Source organism: Nilaparvata lugens, chromosome 2 (assembly GCF_014356525.2).
Source record: "Nilaparvata lugens isolate BPH chromosome 2, ASM1435652v1, whole genome shotgun sequence".
Classification (NCBI taxonomy): Eukaryota; Metazoa; Arthropoda; class Insecta; order Hemiptera; family Delphacidae; genus Nilaparvata; species Nilaparvata lugens.
Genome location: NC_052505.1, coordinates 96572001 through 96593146, shown reverse-complemented (window position 1 = coordinate 96593146; position 21146 = coordinate 96572001). Strand labels below are relative to the sequence as shown.

The 21146-nt window shown below is 34.1% G+C and overlaps 1 protein-coding gene across 12 annotated transcripts in view; it reads left to right on the top strand.

Annotated features, from left to right (window-relative positions):
- Positions 1–21146, top strand: part of LOC111046669 (high affinity cAMP-specific and IBMX-insensitive 3',5'-cyclic phosphodiesterase 8) — a 182867-nt gene that overhangs the window by 100485 nt on the left and 61236 nt on the right. For all 12 annotated transcript variants that reach the window (XM_039422197.1, XM_039422199.1, XM_039422201.1 and 9 more), the window contains 2 exons: positions 1061–1131; positions 20859–21008. In XM_039422197.1, coding sequence (XP_039278131.1) covers positions 1061–1131; positions 20859–21008 — 221 coding nt within the window. The remainder of the gene's footprint in view (positions 1–1060; positions 1132–20858; positions 21009–21146) is intronic.

The following is a 21146-nucleotide window of genomic DNA, read 5'->3' as shown; positions in this document are numbered from 1 at the left end:
CCCTTTCCACAATGGTTCAGAGTCAAAAATTTTCTCGTTGGCTATCTGTTTTAACACTTTCATAAATCAATACTAACTGTACATTGAAAAGTATTAAATATGAAGCCTATGAAATTGTCAAAAACCACTGATTTATTTGAGTTTATCAAAGATTGACAATGGTGTAACAACCGAAACCGGTCTTTCTAACTTCCAATAATAAATCTGTGGTTTTTGACAATTTCTTAGTCTTCTTATTTATCAACTTCTCAACTACACAAAAAGAGACATTGAAAAGTAATATTATATTTATTCCTCAATCAATGATTAAAGTATTTCTCCATTGTTACTCCAAGCATTGTTTTCAGTTGCTACATACAATATTGGAATTTCTGAATAAAACCTGGTAATATGGACCTATAAACTGATCGTAATCGTCCGGATATTCTATTGTTCAAATATTGAATTATTGTTGGAATATCCATCAAAATCCTGATTTTACAAATGTCTGTAGCCGGAAATTTGTTATAAGTTAGCCTGCAGGTATTTCAGAAAAGTTGGTTTATTGGGAGAGAGTTTACAGTTTCCTGTTAGCTCATTCTCTCATCCAACATTGTTTTGTTGAATTTCAATATGATTTAATTCAGAATTTACAGTTTCCTGTTAGCTCAGTCTCTCATCCCACATTGTTTTGTTGAATTTCAATATGATTAAATTCAGACAATGGACAAGGTATAAAACTGAATTAGATGAAAACTGCAATTTGTGCCGTTTTCCTGGGTTTCCAGTTATATTTGATTTATTTTTTGTAATATTATTCTCTCATGTGCAAAAATTTCTCATTGAAAGTCAAAATGAAGTGAATATCATAATTGGATTGACCTCAGTACGTCCCACATATATTATAGCTATAATTATATAGAGATATATCAACATGTTCGTCTGATACAGCTACACTATAACTCATATTATCACTATCACTATACTAAGCACTCATTCCTCATTTTTGATACAATTTGAATCTTCTAGTGTTATGTAAACCTGGTATTCTCGAGTGATATAAATCCGGATTTTTTTTCAGGAGGCAATGATAGAGATAGATCCTGCAGAGTGAAAAGGGATAGTGAGGCGATCATATACAGTCCAACTGTGGTAAGTAATGAATAAACGTATGAAATTGAGAATAAGATATTCAGAATTTATTTTCGGAGTTAGTAGGCCTACTATAGTTCAAAAGTGCTTTATGGTGTGGAGTGGTGACAGAGAATAGATTTTCAAATATATATGTTTCTCCAAATAAATAATATATTGTTGTATCAATTACCGGTATTGTAAGTAGTTCACTAGCAGTTAACCAGTTAATATAACCAGTTAACCAGTAGTTGATACAATTTCAAGTAGTTCACCGAACGTAGTGAGGTCTATGTTTCAACTCGGATTTTCTTTTGTTTGTATGTAACGCGATTACGGCCAAACGCGTTGATAGAATTTGATGAAATTTGGCAGGAATCCTTTTTCAACTGCGCTTTGATTTATACACAAGGTTTTTTAATTTTTTTTCATTTTGAGGATAATATGGAAAGAAAAGGAATTCCTCCATACTCTGATATCACTATATAATTATCATCTACTTTGAAGAAAGGATCAATTCGACTCTAGAATTATTCATAATCAATCAGCTGACAAGTGGATTATTCATTGCATGCATTACACAGATGTCTGGCCGTGTATATTTCTATAAGGTAGGGTTTCAATAATTTTTTTATGATTCATGCCCATCCGAATCAATATTCTCAAATTTGAGAAACAAACTTAATAGGTGATTGAAAATAAAATAAAAATGATTAAATGAACTAAAATAATGCTGAAGAAATTATAATATTCTTGATTGAAAAAAAAATATTTTGAAAATAGTTGAGAAATATTTTATCAGATATGGAAAGATTATCACGGAACTGGATAAATTATCATAAGGGATACAAATTCAAACGTGAACTGAGTTTATTAACTTGAGTGAGTTTTTGATCTTGGAGAAAACAAATAACAGCTTTTAGGAGTAAATTATAATTCAACTGTGAATTGCGATTCAATTGAATCTAGAACAGGTGACATCAGATACTTGTGGATGAAAAAACTGCGTGAGGTCTACTGTTCACAGATCTACTAGTATTAATATTAAATCAATAAACCGGTATCAGATACCCTCCATAGAAGGCATTGTCAAAATAGAGCATCGGAAACGTTGTCCTCCTTTCTTTCTCCACTACCATTATAACGTGGACCTCACTATGGAAACAAAGTTGCATTTTTTTAAAAGTTTTTAATAAATTTTCAGAGAAATTTGACAATATCTTTGTTTCTTATTATTAAAGTTGCATTTGTTCAAATGCCAATTAAAGAATATTTATTATTGAACGTGAATCCCCGTTAAATGCTCTAAATCATCCTTTTGCTACTGCAAAAGTTTACCCTGTTGTCAATATTTGCAGTAGCAAAAGTCTTCGGGGTGATTTACAGCATTTAACTGGGATTTTCGTTTAAAATTACTAACAAGTCACTACTATCAGATTTAATGTGATTTTAACATTTTATAATAGAGAATGAAATATCTCGTGGAAGTTCAATTATTATGAGGAGAAGCATGATTATGATGAGGAGAACGAACTACTGTGATATAAAATGTCTCGTAAATGTCAAATTATGAGGAGAAACATGATTATGATTACGAAAATGAAAGAGCAGAAGAGAAAGTTCGACGGACAGAAACGAAGGAAAAGTTAAATTGTATGAACATCGAACGATGAACGAAAGTTTCCGAGTGGAAAGCAATTTTTAATGAAGGCAATCGTTCTGAAAATGCTGGCAGGGAAACTCTCTGTGGACTAGAGTTTGAGCTTATGGGAAAAATCTCTTGTATTTATCGAATCTGAATCATGAATACTTGATGTTTCTGTCCATATAAAAGTGAGAAAACGTTTAGGAACTAGCCTAGTCTTTCAATTCTTTATAGGAATGAACACTCGTTTAGAGACTCAGGGAGTTCCGATTTCAAAATTGAAGATTTATAAATTCAATTAGAAATACATTGCAGTATAACTGTGACTAGTCTACTTATATCAAGTGAGCAATTTCTGTATATGGTTATATTTTCATCTGTTCATCTGGTTATGTATGTGTATGTATTTTTACAGAAACGGTAAGATACAGATATTGAAAGCTTGGCATCAGCTGATTAAAAGTGAATTGCTCACGTTCGCGGCGCGTAAATCTGTTGGGACCTTATCAATAACAGAAGATGTGAGTGCCTGTGTGGAAGAGAGACAGAATTATGTCTGTTCAACTATTTGCAATCAATCAGCTTATCTCACGAGAAATATCAATCTGGGAATTTTAATCAATTTGATCAGAATAATCTGATTTGTTTACATGACATGGTATATCATTCTAAATTAGAGTATATGATAATTTTCGAAGTTGATCATTATTTTACACTTTTAAGTGATTAGTGAGTGTTATTTTATTACTCAATTTGGTTTGGGAACAATCTAAATTAGAACTTTTCTGTTCTCAAATGTTGGGACTGAATTTTGGTCCTGAATTCAAGTGTATGGAACATAACCTACTTTTTGGACTATTTATAGTGTATAAATCAAAATTCGGGGAAGAAACAATTTTGGGCTGTGCCTGTTAGTCCTCCCCCAATCATTTTGAAGAATTGTGTTCTGTTTATCAATAAATAACTAACGAGCGAAGCTCGGTACCCCGATATTTTATGTTATAATAAGATTAGCAAGTGATACTAGAAAGGAATTATGAAGTCAAATATGATTCATTTTCATGAAACAGGCCCTAGAGTGTTATTCAGAGTGCCAGAATATTACTTCGTGTAAAAGTATTGGTTCCTAGTAAAAACATTATCAAAGCTGATTATTCATTCCTCTTTCTATGAAATGTCGAGTTTCCTTCTCAACTCAATTTTTAATCAAACAGCCAAGTTCCAAAAGCAAGAAGAAAGAAGCATCTAATCGAAAAATTGAAAACAGGGTTGATTTTTGAAACATCAAAATATAATGAAATTGAAAAACCGGAAAGCTCTTTGAAGTCGATCTCAACTTGTTAAGTAGCCAGAGAATCGTTGTCAGAATCCAGAACTCATTATCTGCATATTAAAGTGAGAGCTGTTCTGAATAAAATTGAATCAGTTAACCATAATAAGGGAAAGAGATACGATCAGATATAAAATAGATGAACAAGCAATTATGGTAGGATTTCAATATTACTCGTTTGATAAATAAAATAAATAATTCATTTCTTTGCTTCTGAACGGGGTCAGTAGGAAACATGAAAAATGGATGGTGGAGAAGAAGGAACAGAAGAAGAATAAGCAGAAGAAGAGGAACAAAAAGGAGAAATACGAAAGAGGAGGAAGAGGAGGTTGAGGAGGAAGAGGTGTGTGAGGGGGAGAGGGGGATTATTTGGAATGAATCAGATACCGATGATAAGGGGACGAGATACAATCATATCTGAAAGATATGGCCAAGCAACTATGAGGGGATTCCACTTACTCGTTTCAAAATAAATAATTTGTTTCTTTGCTTTTGAACGGGGCTTGAAGGAGACAGGACAAGAGGATGTTAGAGAGGGGGAAAAGATGAAAAAATGAGAAGGAAAACAAGATGGTGGCGGTGGTGGTGGAGCAGGTGGAGGAGAAGGAGGAAGATAAGTGGGAGATGGTGCAGGTTTGGGAGAAGAAGAAGACATGAGAAGAAGAAGAAGCTGAAGAAGGAGAAGAAAGAGAAGAATGAGAAGATATAATGGAGAGTCAACCCATTAATAGCGTGAGATCTCTCTTTGTGAGAATTCAAAGGGAGTCCGACTTTCTGACAGACTAATAACGATTTTTATACAATCATAAATAGTTTTTCATATCTTTTGCATTTTTCATCCAAACAGCTTTTGACTCTCACAAGAAGATGGAAGTTTGAGGGTGTTCCATGTTCAACCAAATCTTATATGATATTGAACAGAAAATGTTAAAGGATACTCAACAATAGTATAGACGAAAAATCTTCATGATGCAAAACTCTATCATTATTTTGTGAAGAGATTGTCTAATATTGCACAGTTCAGAAAAACAGGAATTAAAGAGCACGGATTACGAGATTGATAAAGAAGAGCAGAAGGATAAAATTAGAAAAGAGGAGAATGAAGAGAGAAGACGGAAGAGAGGAGGGAGAAGAGAGAAGAGAGAAGAACGAAGTGAGGAGAGATGATAGAGAAGAGAGTAAGCGAGAAGAGGGGAGAATTGATTGATTGAACGATTGATTGATTGATTGAGTACTTTATTTATGTAGATTACAATATATACTGGCTTTTACACTTATATACATCAGCTTACAATACAGCAAAATTATAGATGTATTTACATAATATAGACTAGGAAAATAATTATTGAACTGTATATGATATGAAGAGCAATTTATAATATAATAATTAAAAGAGAAGAGAGAAGAGAGAAGAGTGCAGAGAGCAGATAGAAGGGACAAGAACGGAGAAAGGAGAGAGAAGACAGAAGAGAAAAGGGAGAAGAGAAGAGGGAAAAGAGAGAAGAGAGAAGAGAGGAGATGAGGGAGAAGATTTATGTGAGTGAGATAGGTAATGAAGAGTACGGAGGAGAATTGGACGGGTGATGAGGAAGAGTAGATGATGGTGGTGAAAAAATATGAAAAATAAGAAGGAGAAGAAGAAGAAGAGGAAGAAAAATAAAAAGAATGAGAAGGAGTGGAACAAGAAGATGATGAAGAAGAAGAGAGGAGAATGATGATGTGTTAGAAGTTGGCCCCATGACTGGACCAGAAATGCTTGGATGGAGCATCTTCAGTCCACGCACATAATAAAGCCTACATGGTAAACATTCTTTGGCTCCACAGTTTTCCCATAGCACACTACTAGTCCTTCTCCCCAAAGCTTTTTCCCTTTCCTTCTCTTCTTTTTCTACTTCTTCATATTTTTCCCTTCTCCTGTCTTCTTCTTCTTCTTCTAATACTTCTTATTCTCCTACTCTTCTTCTTTTCCTTCTTCTTCTTCTTCTTCCTCGTCTTCTTCTTCTTCGTCTTCTTCTTCCCCTTCTTCTTCTTCTTTTTCTTCTTCTCTTCTTCTTTTTCTTCTTCTTCTTCTTCTTCTTTTTCTTCTCCTCCGAGAGGGAGAGAGAGTGAGAGTGATTGAGTGTGTGAGCACCTCTTTCCTTTACTTTCGTGCTCCACATAATTTATAATAGAGTGTTGTGACACTTGATGGTCGGAAGTGGCTGAGAAAATATCCATGACAAACAAACATACTTCAGTGAGGTCCACATCATAACATTGGTGTTGCTATCCTTGTCTATCACTCGACAAAGCAGATAGCGCTTTCCTCTTCTAGCTCCGCAACGTGCCAGAACTTCTCAACTATGTAGAAATTGATTAATTAACAAAACAATTTATCTTAATTACTATAAAAATGTATTTTTCAGTAATTGGGAGAAATATTTTATTGACAAATAAAACTTTAATTATTGATCAGAGTATTTGATATCAATTATGAAAGTATATGATTGAATCATTAAACAAATTTTCTCTTCAAATAAAATATTATTGATTATCTCGAACAAGAATGAAAAGTTAATACTATTTCAGATATCAGCTACTCTTTGTTAAAGGCAGTGGCAAGGCAGAGAATCGGAAACTCTGTTCTCCTATCTTCATTCACTGCAATCATAACGTGGACTATACGTTCTACAGTGAGGTCCACGTTTTAATGGCAGTGTAGAACAACGTTGCCGATCCTCTGTCTTGTCAATGCCTTCTATAGACGGTAGCTGATAAAGGTCTATTGATGTAATATGAGCTGTTCATTCTCGTTTAAAATAATGGATTATATTCTATTGAACAAAAAATTATATTCTTCAATGATTTCATAATGAATAAGATGGAATATTTTGTTAATTAATTATTAATTCTACATTGTTAAAAGACGATCTGGCAACAAAGCAAAGCGAGAAAGAAATAGTGATATCTGGTTTGTTGAATGATAGAGAAGGATAGCAATACCATTGCTAATCAAACACTGCCATTTTAACGTGGACCTCAATATTCATAGTAGTGTGATATTTGTAAATATGAAGAATGGAGAATAAGAAGAGGAATTTATGAAAGTTGAATTTAGTATATTGACAACTTTGTTCTTTTTACTTCGTCTTGCTCTTGTTTTTTAGGACTCTTTCTCAATTAGAATCAAAACTCTTGTTTATTCATAGAACTAGCCGTCAGGCTCGCTTCGCTCGCCGTATCCGTCTAGCCAGGGGGCTCCGCCCCCCGGACCCCCGACTGGATCGGCCAAGAATGAAATCAGCAGGCTCGCTTCGCTCGCCTGCATTTTTCATTTGAGCATTTTTATCATATGATTTGGACTAAACGTCTGGCTAAACGGATATGGCAAGCGAAGCGACCTGACGGCTAGTAGGCCTAATATAATATTCCCAGGAATAGCTCTGATTGAAGTAGCAGTGCCCAATCAATTTTTCCGCGATAAATGCATTCCAATCTTCAACTTTGTGCCAACCTAACAAAGTCAACTCAACTTAATGCCAACCTGACAAAATTATTAATTTAGTTACTAGTGTAATAGTGTGATATTGAGTGGGTATTATTGTAGTTGTTTTTGTGTTTTTCAGGGTTTTGAACTGAAATGAACTTTGATTCTAACTGTATGTTGAACCCTGCGTTTTTAGTGTGAGAATTGACTGGAAGTTATGCTCAACGCTCGTGGAGGGGGAATAATTTTCAGTGAAAGAGCCACAGTTGATATTGAGACGTGAACGGAATATCATGTAACGGTGCGCGAGCCTCGGTACTCCTCTGAATGGGTCTTTTGCCCATCCAGAGGGACAAATTGAAAAGTTTTTAATTATCAGTAATTTTTATGCAGTGTAACGTTCAAAATCCGAATGGATAAATAAAAATTCCTATTTGAAGAAATTTATAGGTCTAAGTGAAATAATAGGCTAATATCACCAAAGATGATAATGTTAAAGATTAGATAATATTAGGCATCATGGCCAAATTGTACAACAGCCGAATAGGAATGAAAATAATTTTTGCTACCTGTATAATATTATAATTATAAAATATTAAAAATTTGAGGTTAGGCGTGAAACATCTACTGATCGGCGACCTAATGATCGACCGAGTCGCATAATGTAGAATCTGACCAAACATCTTGGCAGAAACTTATTGTAGCGAAACAGTATTCAACTTGAGGAACCAAAGGTTACACTTGGCTAATTGTTGTAATATAAGAATCAATCTATAACCTTTATAAAATACTTTGCATGTAAAAAGCATATTAAAAAACCCAAACAAAAATAATTAAATGTATTAAGGAAGTAGGAGGTTACTAGGCGCATGAATACTATAATAATTTGCATGCACCAATCAAATGGAAGCGATTGATAGGCGGCAATAGTGAGCCGATTCAAATATATTTGTATATATTTCTACAAATGATGAGAATTTATGAATTATTATTAAGCAGTTTATGTTTTGGATACGGCCCGAAGGCAAATAAATTATTAAAGATGTAACATAAGTAATAATTTAATAGTTTGGTACGGTCTATTTGAGCCATGAATGGCAGAGGAAAAGATTATTTAAATTTTATGTAAATTTGGAAATCGGAAATGAAAATTGTAAATTACAAAAGAGAATTCCGACACTTGCCTGCCAACGACCACCATGAGATGTCACCAAAAATTATAGAGCGTAATATCTTACTATACTTTTGATAGCTTAAAGTCAAATCGAATTTCTAAATTTTTTCATAAGACTTTGTGTTGCTAATGTAAAGCAGAAGTCATTTTTAAATAATTTTTTAACCCCTGGGAAGAGACGACTCTGGCTACAAACAATCCAGGACCACCAGGAGTTTGGATCGACATCAGCAGCTCATAGAAAATTCCAGCACGTGAGTGAAAAATATTCGAAATAGTGATAGGGCGCCCTCAGTGCTTGAAAATGAAATAAGAATCAAAGCTAGCTTGTCGAAAGGGTTTTATAAATATTAAGAATTTGGTAAGAATACTTGCGCAAGTTTAAAGATAGTATAAAAGGTATTTTTATTAGATAGTAACGAGTCAATTCATATGTCCAAGGATACATCAATCAAAGAATACTAAGTTCTAGGCTGTTAATACAATATTCATATGATCATTGATTTCTACAATATAATTTGTGATAATATAATGTAGCTCTGATTCACTAGATGAATTGATCTATCTATTCCGTCAGGTGCCGAATCTCGCACCCTGAGATAAAAAATATTTATTATAAAGAAATCTATTGGAAACCATAGAATTTAATATATATATTTGGATTATTAGTTAGTCAATTCATCATGCTGATTTAAGAAATATATATACGAAATAGAATCGTCCAAGTTGACAAGTATCAGCAAGTGGATATCGAAGCTACATGCAAATAGATGCATATGATCATGAAATGAAAGCACATGGTAACATTTCGTGCTATAGAACTTAAAGAATAATAATAATCTGTGATATTCTATTGATTTTGTTTCTTGTTTCATTATATATTACTTATTTCTGTCACTCTATATATTTTTGTTTTTGACTTATTTTTTGAGATATTTGTTAATATATGTATCAAATTTTTTATGGTGTACGATTTATTTTTATTCCTCAATACTATAGGATATAAGTTGTACATATATATATATATATATATTTTTTTTATAAATTATCAGTATTATTGTGGAAGCTCATATCTGGGCCTATAAAGATTTTTATGAGACTATATCCTAGTAAAACCAGATTTTATAATTATTGAAATATTTCTCATGCTCTACCGATTGATGCCAAGCAGGAGGCTAATCGTTATTTGAATATAAAAAATAATGTGACAGTAGTTAAATAGGAATCAAAATTTAATAGAGTTAGTGGGAGTAGAATCAGGATATTATTTTGCGTGTGAGTTCCAGTATAGTGAGTTTTCTTAAATCGTATGTGTGTGTTTCTGAAGAGTCGAAATTTAAATTTTAAAAATGGTGAGTGCCAAACTTTTGTTGTCTTCGTATTATAACTCTAAATTTAGCAACATAGAATTACCGAGGCCCGAATTTAGTTGCAGCAAGTTAGCAGGTTCATAAAATTGAGTATGTCTTCTTGACCTGAATCGATTGCTGAATAACTTTGTTCCGTTTGAAAATTTGACATGTTACCTGACTTTTATTAATTCCCTCTACCTATTTAGAGTACAATGAACCTGAAGTTGAATTTAAAAAGCATTTTTCATTGAAGTTCCTGGCTCGTAGTTACTATGTTTGCTAGAATATGTGACAATGATGATAATCTGTGCATTTGAATGAACGAATCCACTAAAAGCTCCCAATCAATCAAGGATTCAAATACCGGTAGATGATTTGATAGCAGTAAACATAAGCCAATATTATAGAAAAGAAGAAACAACCCCCATCCGTTTACACTAGTTAACCACTGTTTCTAAGAGGTACTCTCTCTAGATAATAGTTCTATATTAACATATGGTATGGACATTTTTCAATTATAATTAAGAGAATAAGAAGAATATACATGCTAAAAGACGAACTTCAAACCCTTAAAAACCACCCTTAGAGTTAAAATATTGCCAAAAGATTTCTTAGTGCGCCTCTAAAGGGCCAAACCTACTAAATTTGAACGTTGTTGGTCCGATAGATTTTTAGTTCTGCGAGTGAGTGAGTGAGTGAGTGAGTCAGTCAGTCAGTCAGTGCCATTTCGCTTTTATATATATATATATATATATATAATATATATATATATATATATATATAAATTCTATATGGTATAGCGTCTCCGAATCGAATATAACATTGTTAAAAGACGATCCGGCAACAGAGCAAAGCGTGAGAGAGATAGCGCTATCCGCTTTGTTGAATGATAAACAAGGATAGGAATACCATTGCCAATCAGACACGGCCATTATAACGTTAAAAAAAAATTAGAATGAAAATTAGTACGAAAATATTAAAACTTTGAAAACTGTGGGGATACTTGGATAACTTTGTATGAAACTTTGCAGAGCACAACTCTCAAAGAAGCTCGACTGGGTGTTTGATTGATTATTTGCATATCAAAGTGACCGCTACTAATTACCACTAATTGGAAATCCGAGGCATGTAATCAATTTGCCCCAACTTTGACTGAGGAGCTGAGGGTTGACAGCCAAAATGTAATCACCACAAAACAGATTTCTCCTCTCCTCCTCCCCCTCCTCCTCCTCCTCCTCATCATCATCATCATTATCATCGTCCTCCTTCTCCTTTTCCTCCTCATTTTTCTCCTCCTCTTCCTTATCCTCCCCCTCCTCCTCTTCCTTCTCCTTCTCCTCCACCTCTTCCTTCTTCTTCGCAACCACCTTCCTTCTCTTCTTTTGCTGAACCTCTCTCAGAAGACATAATACATTCCCTCTACTTCTTTATTCTTTCAAAATCATACACACACACACACACACACACACCATAGAAAGACGTATCACGTCTAAACTACTGGACTGATCAACTTGGATCAAGTTGAGATCTTATTCTCAATTTACCAAGGATGGTTCAGGACCTGTTCACATTCCTGTTGATCGAATAATTTATTATAATTTGAATAATTGGAACAACTTTTTTGAATTTCTGATGCAAAGTTGACGTAAAATGAAATCCCGATCAAATCGTATTTCCATTGTAAATTATTACAGTTGTTTAACTCTCAATATCAGCGTGAAACCACATATGAAAAATGAATACAATGCTATTATTAAACGAAAACGAAAATCCAAATTTGCATTTGAATAATTATTGCAATAACACAGTAATTGATAAAACGATTAATTTTCAATAATTGAATAATTAATTTTTAATTTTTAAATAATTGAAAATTTTGTAAAGTGAACAACCTATTTCGGACTATGTATAACCTTAATAAACACTCACTTGAGAACACATTCGCTGAAGAGTTATTACTAATATTTTGTATTTTTATTTTATATTCTTCACAACTTTACATGGAAAAGTTATTAAATTATAAAGTTATAACCAAATTTGGGAGAGAATAATAGCACAACGTTACCTTATTTTTTCTCTCCCTATCATTTTTACTTTCCTTGCCCTATTACTATAGGTAAGGGAAGTATTGCTTTCCGAAAAAAATTAAGGTACCCCAATTACTAAATTGTTATACGTTTCAAGGTCCCCTGAGTCCAAAAAAGTGGTTTTTTGGTATTGGTCTGTGTGTGTGTGTGTGTGTGTGTGTGTGTGTGTGTGTGTGTGTGTGTGTGTGTGTGTGTGTGTGTGTGTGTGTGTGTGTGGTGTGTGTGTGTGTGTGTGTGTGTGTGTGTGTGTGTGTGTGTGTGTGTGTGTGTGTGTGTGTGTGTGTGTGTGTGTATGTGTGTGTATGTGCGTCTGTGTACACGATATCTCATCTCCCAATTAACGGAATGAATTGAAATTTGGAACGTGAGGTCCCTACAATATAAGGATCCGACACGAACAATTTAGATCAAATGTGATTCAAGATGGCGGCTAAAATGTTGTCAAAAACAGGGTTTTCCGCGATTTTCTCGAAAACGGCTTCAACGATTTTGATTAAAGTTATACATGAAATAGTCATTGATAAGCTCTATCAACTGCCACAAGTCTCATATCTGTAAAAATTTCAGGAGTTCCGCCCCATCTATGCAAAGTTTGATTCTAGATTCTCAATTATCAGGCTTCAGATACATTTTGAACAGAAAAATCCGAGTGGAAAAGATTGAGCATGTGAATCTCTACAATTAATGTTCAGTAACATTTTCACCTGAAATCAATAAGCTCGAAATTAAAGAAAATGTGATTATCCAATTGCAAACTGTTGGGCAACTGTTGATTCTATTAAATGATTCACTATGAAGAGATTGCAGACCTCGTGGGTCTCCAGCTTTATTGCCCTGTCACCAGCTGGATCAAATCTTTGGATAGTAGACTTGAGATGCGCGGGAACACTAGCGTCAGGTGATCAATTTTCATAACGGCAAGGAAACTTGAGTGAGTGCGCCACACCAGATTTTTGATGATGTAATTTATTATTATTTATTATTATTATTATTATTATTATTAGCCGTCAAGCTCCCAGATGGAAGACGCTGAGCAAAATTTGGTTCATTTTTTGTTTTTCTTGTTCTTTTTATCAATCCACCAGTTTTTTCATTTTCAGTGAGAACTCCGCTTTCCTTGCTTCACTCCATTTTGTTCCCACTCTTGGCACAGTCATCTCTGGTTTAACTTCCCATTTTTCAACCTTTTCTCTGAAACTGTTCCTGTTGTATATTTCATCATTGTTAATGTTAGCAAGTATTAAGTCCTTCTTGACGTTTTTCATCCATGCACCTCCATTACTAAGGGTTGCTACATATGTTACTATTCTTTTTGTAAGTCTGTGATCTGGAAGCCTCATTATGTGACCATAAAATTTAAGGCGCCTTTTCCTGATGTCTGCTTCTATGTTAGAGTATTCTTCAACTTTGGCTGTTTTCTGTAGTCTATAACCATCTTCGGTCTTTCTTGGTCCAAGTATTTTCTAATTATCTTCCTTTCTTCTTTTTTCAAATTTTCAGTATCTGTTTTTCTGCTAAGTGTTAGGGTCTCGCTGGCATACAACATTGTTGGCTTGATTACTGCGTTATAATGTTTGATTTTGGTATTGATAGACATACATCTCTTATTATAAATATATTGCACTAGCCCTAGGCCTTTACGAGCTTTCTGTATCCTTTCATTTTGTGCATGTTTTTCTGATATAATTTCCCCAAGATATTTAAAGTATGGTACCTTCTTAATTGTTCCATATTTTGTTTGTAATTTAGTAACTTCTATATTTGATGTTGTGAAAACAGTTTTTTCAAATGATATTTGTAAGCCTACTTGTTCAGCACATTCTTTTAAAATTTCTATTTGTTTTATTGCACTTTCCAATGAATCTGACATTATAGCAAGGTCGTCTGCAAAAGCTAAGTATGGAATTTGAAGATTATTTTTCTTGGTTCCCAGCGAGATTGGCTTCCAGTGGTTCACCTCCTTCAGTTTCTTTTCCCATTCTTCCATTACTCTATCAAGAACTATGTTGAAGAGCAGTGGTGATAATCCATCACCTTGCCTAACACCAGTCTTTATCTCAAAAGGCTTCGAAAGTTCTCCCATAAATTTTATTTTTGATGTTGTGTTTGTCAATGTTTGTTCTATGATTTTTCGAGTTTTCTGATCCAGGCCTTTCTCTTCAAGAATTTTAAATAGTGTTGGTCTGTGGATTGAATCGTAGGCTTTCTTAAAATCAACAAATACGTATATTGTGGCTTTACTTCGTAATTTTCTTATCTGTGATATTAATTTCAAGTTCAATATTTGTTCTGGACATGAACGATTTGGTCTAAATCCAGCTTGGAAATCTGAAATTTGGGTTCTAGTTGTTTCTGGGTTCTTTCAAGAAGACAAGCTGATAATATTTTATAGGCGACAGCAAGAAGAGAAATACCCCTATTTATTATTATTATTATTATTATCATTATTATTATTATTTACTGTAATTTATTACTATATGAATCAATAAAAATTAAATAACAAAAAAAAATCCATCTGTAAATTTTATATACTTTGAATAGAACCCTTGCGGAGCACAGGTTACCTGCTAGTCTGTTATAAACTACAAGAGTGGTTAATTCGAGTAGAGTTTAGGGAAAGTTGGAGTTACACTTTGTTACAGTCTGTTGGTTCGAATCCAACTTTTGGAGTGGGCTTCGCATACTCGTATATTGGTTGGTGCTCACATATTAAATTTATGTCTATAAGTGCGACGGTTTCAGGTCCAACTTGTTCGGTTTCATGTCCAAACCCTTGTTGTCCAAAACTTGTTGGTCAAGTGTTTAGCTCTCCCATTTCGTTATAGTATTACTCTTATTCATAATTGATTCATACAATAAGTAAATCATCAAAAATGATAGGGAGAGGAAAAATAAGGTACACTCGTGCCATTTCTCTCTCAAATTTAGATAAGGTTACACATAGTCCGAAATAGGTTGTTTTATAGTTGTTCACTTCACAAAATTTCCGGCCTCAATTATTTCACAAAGTAGATTTTTAAATTTAGATGCTACAAAACCAAACATGGAAGAAATATTTCATATTATTATCACTAAAATAGGAAATATTCACATATTTAAGAAATAATTCTGCAGGACAAAAAAAATAATATTATTGAGAGCCATTCATCGACATAGTTTGTCGACTTGTATACTAACAATAACCGTTAAATAATATCAGGAATAAGAGAGATCGAACCTTTCTCTAAGGTTTGATGCTATCTCGTCTTCCTTCAAATACCAAGGTATTATTGTGCGTTCTTCTTATTGAATTCAGTTACTGTATTCTCATTGTCTTATATATAACTGTATATTTCTTTTTCATTTTTACTTTCCTTGCCCTATTACCATAGGTAAGGAGAGTATTGCTTTCCAAAAAAAATTGAGGTACCCTAATTTCAAGTTTTCTATACATTTCAAGGTCCCCCGAGTCCAAAAACATGATTTTTGGGGGTTGGTCTGTGTGTGTGTGTGTGTGTGTGTGTATGTGTGCATGTCTGTGAACACGATAACTCCATTCCTAATCAACCGATTGACTTGAAATCTCAAACTTAAGGTCCTTATACCATGAGAATCCGACAATAAGAATTTCAATGAAATTGAATTCAAAATGGCGGATAATTACTAAAAAACCATGTTTTTCACGGTTTTCTCGAAAACGGCTCCAACAATTTTCTTCAAATTCATATCATGGATAGCTATTTATAAGCCCTATCAACTGACATTAGTCTCATTTCTGGGAAAATTTCAGGAGCTCCGTAATATTCTTGAGATAAATGGCGGATAATCACTAAAATACCATGTTATTCATGGTTTTCTCGAAAACAGCTCTAACGATTTTCTTCAAATTTATACCATGGATAGCTATCTACAAGCCCTATCAACTGACATGAGTCTTATTTCTGGGAAAAATGCAGGAGCTCCGTAATATTCTTGAGAAAAATGGCGGATAATTACTAAAAATACATGTTCTTTACGATTTTCTCAAAAATAACGACCGATTTTCTTCAAATTCATACCCTGTATAGTTATTTATCAGCTCTATCAACTGGCATGAGTCTCCTTTCTGGGAAACTAATGGGGGTCCACCCCATCCTTGATAAATGGACTTAGTAACCTCCTTCTCGTGCATGAGGTAGGTAGGTAGCGCAGTTCATAGAAAGAACACATAGTCGAGATATTTCATCTATAGAACAGCTGTTTTGACGACTTTAAAAAATTGAGAACTAAAAAGATCATCGAGTTTCACAATTTACACAAAGGAAAAAGTACTCTGAAAACAATTCTATATACACATATACCATACAGAAGTCTGATCGTAGTTTCAAATATGAGCAAGGAAAGTTGTGTACCACACCAGATTTTTTATCTTTTTTTTACTGAAAATTTTATGATGCTGAAATTAATGTATCGTGTGAAGGAGGCGAAATGGGTCTCCACCTGTCCAAGAATAAATAAATGAATAAAATGTTACTTTCAATACAATTTGGAGCATTAATTTTATTTTTTACGGAGCTTTTGTTATGATGATAATCTTTCAAACTAGTCTTAGAGACTAACCATGTATTCTCATTCAACTATAAACCTTCCACTATGTGGAACTATGAATCTTGATTTCATACATTGATAACCCAAGTGGTTCTGAGGTAGGCCTACAAAAATAGGGTACCTCTTTAGTATTGCTTTCACAAAACCATGGAGAAAAGATAGCATGGATGGATATCCCATGGGAAATGTAGTTTTTGTTCTAAATTTGAAAACAAATTCTTTGTTAGCTCAAGCCGATTACTGTCGACTAATTATTACAATTTTGATGGGGTGAGAGTGTGAGAACGGCACAGTATGAGAGACTACCAGCATCACATAGCTTCAGAACTAGGTCTATAGTGAGGTCCATGATTGTTATAATGTCAGTGTTATATTGGCAATGGAATATTGTTATCCTTGTCTATCATTCAACAAAGCGGATAGCGCTATATCTTTCTCGCTTTGATCTGTTGTCAGATCGTCTTTTAACAATGTATAATGATGATTAAAAAAAATCATCGAAATTCACAATTCACACAAAGAAAAAGTTCTCTGAAAACAATTATATATACACATAACGAAGTCTGATCGTAGTTTCAAATATGAGCAAGGAAAGTTGTGTGAGTGTACCACACCAGATTTTTTTAAATCATTTCTCAATTACAAATGACAACTACTTCTCGTTTTCAAATCGTATGTTCTCAAATTAGAATCACTATTCTCAATTATTACAAGTGATGACTTATCAATACAATTGACTATTCTCATTTACATCTGACGTTTTCTCGAATACAAATGACTATTCTCAATTACAATTGATACTTTCTCAAATACAGTTGGAAAAGATGTAGTCTTAGAGACCATGTAACCATGGTAACCATGTATTCTCATTCAACTATGAACCTTCCACCATGTGAAACTATGAAACTTGATTATCATACATTGATAAGTAGTTCTAAGTGGGCCTACAAAAAATAGGGTACCCTTTGGTAATGCTTTCACAAAACCATGGAGAAAATAGCATGAATGGATATCCCATGGGAAATGTAGTTTATGTTCTAAATTTCAAAACAATTCTTTGTTAGCTCAAGCCGATTACTGTCGACTAATGTCAATTATTACAATTTTGATGGGGTGAGAGTGTGAGAACGGCACAGTATGAGAGACTACCAGCATCACATAGCTTCAGAACTAGGTCTATAGTGAGGTCCATGATTGTTATAATGTCAGTGTTATATTGGCAATGGAATATTGTTATCCTTGTCTATCATTCAACAAAGCGGATAGCGCTATATCTTTCTCGCTTTGATCTGTTGTCAGATCGTCTTTTAACAATGTATAATTGATGATTAATTAACAAGATATTTCATCTTAATTATGGAAATTCATTATGAAATTATTGAAAAATATAATTTCTTGCTTAATGAAATATAATTGATTATTTTAAACGAGAATGAACAGTTAATATTGCATCAATGAACCTGTTTCAGCTACCGTCTATAGAAGGGATTGAAAAGACAGAGGTTCGGCAACGTTTTTCTCCTATCTTTCTCAACTGCCATTGGACCTCATTGGACCATAGCACTACAGTGAGGTCCACCTTATAATGACAGTATTTGATCAACTTTGGTTTTGCTATCCTTTTCTATCATTCGACAAAGCCGGTGGTACTATCTTTTTCTAGATCCACAACGATGCCAATTATGTTTTTGACAGTGTGGAAATATAATTCATTAGTGCAGAGAATTGGCATCGTTCTTCTCCTATCTTTCTCCACTGCCATTATAACGTGGACCTCACTATATCAGCTTGAGTTAACATTGAAAATTGGAACATAAACGCTCAATACCATGGGATATCTTGTTGTGCTATTTTTTCTCTAAGGCAATACTCCCCTCACCAACGGTAGTAGGGCAAGGAAAGTTGACACTTGAATACTTATCATTGAAAAGTTTGTGAGTGAAGTTGTGTGACAGCTTTATGCCTATATTTTCTTTCCATTCAAGTTTCAACCGAAGTTTGGATTGAAAAGGAAGATCTTCCCTCTCTATCATCAGTTAGCGGCCGCAAGTTAATTAACTCAGCCTCCAATTAAATCTTCGATGAATGGAAGTGTAATGGTTTGGAACCCTTCACAGGGCACAGACCTGTTGCAGCTTCGCTATTGATGCAGAGAATACTCCTAATATCTAGATTTGATTTCCAATTAAGGGCAGTCTGGAATTTAACAAAGATATGCCAATATGCATTTATGCCAAAGTATCCAATTTAGCTCTACATGTGAATGAAGATATGTAGCATCATTTTTTGAACTATCATAATATGGATATAAATATAATATACGTACGTATCAACTGAGTCATATTCTTACGTATCTATTCATTCATTATGAAGACTTGATAATGGCTTTATACATGTATAGCCGGAACATGTTGTGACTGAATCACATTTTAAAAAGGGTACTTAGATTTATATTAAATCTTCTATTCAATATCTACTAACATATATCAAAATCTACTAGCATATATTTTTATTTTAATATGAAATGTTCCAATCATAGTCATTTTAAAGTGTGAATGAACAAAATAAACAACCAACTCCTATTACTATAGTAGGGTCCACGTTGTAATGGCAGTATTTGATTAACATTGGTGTTCCTATCCTTGTCTATCACTCGACAAAGCAGATGGCGCTATCCTTTCCTTGCTCTGCAATGTAGCCAGATCGTTCTTTAACGATGTGGGAATATAATTATTTGACAAAATATCCAATCCCATTCATTATAAAATTCATTTTATTTATTAATAAATTATAACAGATTATTTCAAACAAGAATTAATAGTTGATATCACATAGCCTATACCGGTATTAGCTCTACTCTAGACAAGGCCATGGCAAGGAAGAAAATTGGCATCGCTGTTCTCATTATGTTTCTCCTCTGTAATTATAACGTGGACCTCACTATAAACTTACTGCACTTCTTCCTGTTTTTCACTTCCCTTGCCCTATTAAGTTACCATAGGTAAGGAAAGTATTGCTTTCCGAAAAAAATTAAGGTACCCCAATTTCTAAATTTCTATACGTTTCAAGGTCCCTTGAGTCCAAAAAAGTGGTTTTTGAGTATTGGTCTGTATGTGAGTGTGTGTGTGTGGTGTGTGTGTGTGTGTGTGTGTGTGTGTGTGTGTGTGTGTGTTGTGTGTGTGTGTGTGTGTGTGTGTGTGTGGGTGGGTGTGTGTGTATGTGCGTCTGTGTACACGATATCTCATCTCCCAATTAACGGAATGACTTGAAATTTGGAACTTAAGGTCCTTACAATATAAGGATTCGACACGAACAATTTCGATCTAATGCAATTCAAGATGGCGGATAAAATGGCGAAAATGTTGTCAAAAACAGGGTTTTTCGCGATTTTCTCGAAAACGACTCCAACGATTTTGATCGAATTCATATGTAAACTAGTCATTGATAAGCTCCATTAGTTGCCACTAGTCCCATATCTGTAAAAATTCCAAGAGCTCTGCCCCATCTATGCAAAGTTTGATTTAATATTCTCAGTTATCAGGCTTCAGATACAATTTGAACAATAAATTTCAAGTGGAGAAGATTAAGCATGGAAATCTCTACAATTAATGTTCAGTAACATTTTCACCCAAAATTTAAAATAAGCTCGAAATTCGAGAAAATGTTATTATTTCAATTGCAAACTGTTGGCAACTGTTGATTCTATTGAATCATTCACTATGAAGAGATAGCAGACTTCGTGTTACTTCAGCGTTAATGTCCAGTCACCAGCTGGCTTGAATATTTGAATAGTACTTGAGATGCGCGTGAACACTAGTGTCAGGTGATCAATTTTCATAACGGCAAGGAAAGTTGTGTGAGTGCGCCACACCAGATATTTTTAGATGCTGCACTTTGATGCTGCACGTACATAATTCATTATTCATCATTCATTAATTGATCCAAGTTGTAAAATGATTCATTTAAATACCTAACAGCCACAGCCCAAAACTGAACCCCGAATTCAGACTCATATTCATTTAGTACATGGAGAAGGTTATGTTTTAAAATTAATTACATTTAAATGTTGCTCGTCTGTTGTATTGTGTTGCACTCTCATGTTACAACTTGCACGTTTTTGTTGCACAGAGAGACGAGCAGGAGGGAGGCAACAGTGCAACATGTGGCAGCGTGTGGGACTGGTGCTGGGGGCATGCAACATGTTGCAAGCACAGCCGGTCACACAGGTATCCTCTGGTGCGCACAAATCTCAAAGCACAAGAACAGACTACTGATTCGGTGAGTTGAGTCCTAGAAGAAAATTTGATATTTTGGTCATTCTTTTGATCATTTCAGCCAGGTTTTCATTAGTAGAGTTAGTGGTGGAGTCCCTGAGCAAGTACTAACTACCTTGTGAACTGTCCCAATTAAAACGTT